At 43.7% G+C, this 3,479-nt stretch overlaps 1 protein-coding gene across 1 annotated transcript; it reads right to left on the reverse strand.

Moving 5' to 3' along the window:
- Positions 1-1,047: 1,047 nt before the first annotated feature.
- On the reverse strand, positions 1,048-3,148 carry LOC147622041 (uncharacterized). Its single transcript, XM_086823120.1, has 6 exons — positions 2,960-3,148; positions 2,549-2,640; positions 1,951-2,029; positions 1,738-1,835; positions 1,482-1,577; positions 1,048-1,363 (listed from the first exon to the last, which is right to left on the reverse strand). The coding sequence occupies exons 1-6, from the start codon at positions 3,090-3,092 to the stop codon at positions 1,292-1,294; spliced, it is 570 nt and encodes a 189-aa protein (XP_086679246.1). The 5' UTR covers positions 3,093-3,148; the 3' UTR covers positions 1,048-1,291.
- Between the last annotated feature and the right edge of the window lie 331 nt (positions 3,149-3,479).

The raw sequence follows: 3,479 nt of genomic DNA on the forward strand, positions 1-3,479 counted from the left end.
ATATCCATGGATGCACTTAGAGCAATAAGCCTACAGGCCATGGAAGCTGGATTAACCACACTTTAAGCGTTCAAACATGTAAGGCATCGCTAATAGGTCTAACAATTCTGATAATGCACACATTCTTCCATCGTACAATTGAGTATTGTGCTTACATAAGCATTGTACAAGCCATTAACCACACTTAAGTGTGTGAACACACAAAGCCTTGTAGATTAGTCCAACCTTTCTCATAATGCTAACACACTCTCCCATTGTACAATTAAAGCTTCCAATTGCTTCTCTACTTTAATATATCCTTATGCTTGTGTAGCTACCATAGGTGAGAGAGAGAGGAGTGTACAACAAATGTAGTGAACCTATTCGAGGAGACAAATCGAGTGCAAGAAGGGCAATATCAAAAGTTATCCACACACAACGATTGTCTTCATCAACGGCTCACCAACCAAAGGTCCCACAACACTAGGAGTAGAGGTAGAGTGGTTCCCTCATCTCTAAGCCTAAACACTCTTAAGGATGTTCAAAGCGCTTCTTGGAAAGGGAACGATACTCCAAATACTGCTTGAAGGGAGCCCACCACTCACCCACCCTCTTGCTGTGAGTGTTGAGCAACAATGGATGTAAAATCGAGAGCTCCTAAAAAGGTTGGCACCAGAGGCTGACACTCATGTTAGCAGAACTCCTGGATACAAATGTCCATGCAAGCTTGTATCTTTTCCAACATCATATGGAAAACAAATTCATCATTGCTTCTGACTGGCCTGTCTGACCTGCCCATCACAATTTCCCACATGGATTACAAGGGCAATACTTCTAGGCTGTGCTGGCCGCCCAGGGGACCCCTGCCCAGCCGGTCAATCCGGTGGATGTGGGTCACAAAATAGCCTTTTCTATTACCTCTTTGAAGACCACAGATCCCAATCTTAGTAAATACACACATGCCCACGCATGCATGAATGCAAAGATGTGTTTGCACACTCCGGTATGCACGCATACGCACACAGAGAGAGAGAGAGAGAGAGAGAGAGAGAGAGAGAGGGATGCATGGTGCAAAATGTACAATACCTTTAAACATTCTTGTTCTACATTTGTCAAAAGCTGAAAGTCTTCAGAGATGCATCTTGCTGGCAAATCCTATATGAGAGCTTGACCATCTTCAACAAATCGACTTATATGTGTAAAGAGAGAAAGAGAGAGACTTCCACTCGCAATAAGCAGCCATGATCAATATATAATTTGCCTTTACACTAGATAGCAATGGGCCTTAAAGACTCTTTGAGCAACAAGTTGTTCAACATTGACCCATTGCCACCTCCAAATTTTTCTGCAGATTAGAACCTTCATCAGCAAGCTCTGCTGCAGTCTGCAAGAAAGATAGCTACTTCAGCATCTCGAACAGACATCACCACCAACTCCATGTGTGTGTGTGTGTGAGAGAGAGACAGAGACAGAGACAGAGACAGAGACAGAGAATCACACACCTTCCCTTGAGCATTTTGAGATCTTGGTGATGCTCCATGGCTAAGAAGCACTTGTACCACATCTTCGTGGTTGCCACGAGCTGCATGGTGCAAAGGCTGGAAAAACGTGGCCACTTTAATGACTTAAAATTTGCAAATGCAAAATCAGACTATGTATGACATCCCTTGACTCAGACCACATTGATGCAAACACTGTTATGCCCAAGACAATAAACTTCCAGATACTGCAGCTTCAGCACCAAAGCTGTAAACTTACTGTATCCCCATCAATATCAGTTGTTTCTAAGAGGCTTTTGAACTTCTGCTCATCACTTTGAGCAGCCATTAGCAGGACCTTCACAATTTCCGTGTATCCTACAACATCTTATTCTTGTTAGAAACATTTTGACTGGTGATTGAGGTTGTGCAGGCTATGATACATGGCTAGTGTTTGTCAAAATTTTGCATGGGCTAAAAGGCCACTACATACCTCCCGCACATGCATCATGCAGGGGTATGGCTCCATCCTCATCTTTCACGTCAACAGATGCTCCAGCTTCCAATAGAACCTAAGACACCAAAACAAAGTATAACTATATGCATTCTTCAACACATCACCCCATACACCTAACCATCAACAAAAAGAAACCCCTGCCAGAGGAGTCCGTGCTAATGGCTTGAGCCATCTGCATGATTACGAGCTTCTTTCACAATACACGGCTGGACCAGATGTTTCTGAAAAAAAGTGCTCAGATGTGAGGCATTAAGATTGTGTCCAGATTGTTTGGGGTCTAAATCAGCTGCATCCAATGGCATGGTGGGGCCGGATGAATGAGAAGGATTACACCCAGCAGAGATGCTAAGCGAGCAATAAATAAGCATGATCCTGTTTTCCGAGACAGAAACTGACAGGATTTGATGCACTCGCCCCAAAACATTAGAAGCGGAAAAAATGCATAATTAGGTACTCAAACCCATCAGAGATGCTGCACACGGCACACATACACATGCTCCTAGCCGTCAAAAAGTGCACTATCAAACCCTCACCAAACACAAGACAAAATAAGTGTGGTGGACAGAAATGGGACCTGCACGCAGTTCAAGTGGCCATATAGGCATGCTAAATGCAAGGCAGTGTCTCCATCTTCGCCAGCTTCGTTTACGCTCCCGTTTAAATTAGCTATAAAAATTAAGCACTTAATGTCAGCTCATCTCCCAATCCATCCACACAAATGCAGATTCCCATGCCACATCCACATAAGGTTAGTCGGATCAACATTGAAAACCCTGCAAAACCTAAATTGCAGTAGTTTTATATGTAGAACATATGATTCTGTATACATTGGATCCATCGTTACTTGAATGAGTATAGCCCACCACAGACACACATACACAAAATACCCCCAAGAAAACCTAGAAAAATAATTCGGAAAACCCAGAGATAAAGCGCTAAAAACCCTGGAAACTAGAATAACTTAGATGTGATTAACAAGGTTTACCTAAAGCCTGTCCGATAAGATCTGTGTCGCCTAGTTCGGCTGCAGTCAAGAGGTTGAGAAGATCCGACGGCAAATCAATAACCTGCTCTTCTTCAAAATCATCCGCCACGTCCATCTCCACAGGCACGGCCATGGATTTTGTGCTAACAGCCAGACCACCACATAATATTTATACCTAAGGTTTGTAAGAAAGGAGCTCACATGAGTTTTTGCTATGGATGGACTTGTCCTACCCAAGGGCCTTTACACACTTGTCCTTCCTAGGGCCTTTACACACTTGTCCCATCATGGATGAACTTGTCCTTCCTAAGGGCCTTTACACACTTGCCGTGACAATGCCATGGGATGCGAAGATCACAACCTTCCTTCTCACCATGGATGGTCCATCGTATTTTGTGAGATGCACAGTCTATACTTCGCCCCAGCATGCTACCCAACTTCGTGACCAATTACTATGTGACTGATTGCTTGTTGGCAAGCTACTCCTTGACCACTTGTTTGATTGGACCCTCCTTGATCA

Source organism: Cibotium barometz, chromosome 29, assembly GCF_041138505.1.
Source record: "Cibotium barometz isolate CiBa-2024 chromosome 29, ASM4113850v1, whole genome shotgun sequence".
NCBI classification, from domain to species: domain Eukaryota; kingdom Viridiplantae; phylum Streptophyta; class Polypodiopsida; order Cyatheales; family Cibotiaceae; genus Cibotium; species Cibotium barometz.

Bases quoted from the DNA above. Each gene is read 5' to 3' on its own strand.
- LOC147622041 (XM_086823120.1), bottom strand. From the start codon at position 3,092: ATGGCCGTGCCTGTGGAGATGGACGTGGCGGATGATTTTGAAGAAGAG. The intron at 2,030-2,548 runs GTCCCATTTCTG...TTGGTGTCTTAG, and splicing joins GCCACTTGAACTGCGTGCAG to GTTCTATTGGAAGCTGGAGC. The intron at 1,578-1,737 runs GTAAGTTTACAG...ACGTTTTTCCAG, and splicing joins CTGATATTGATGGGGATACA to CCTTTGCACCATGCAGCTCG.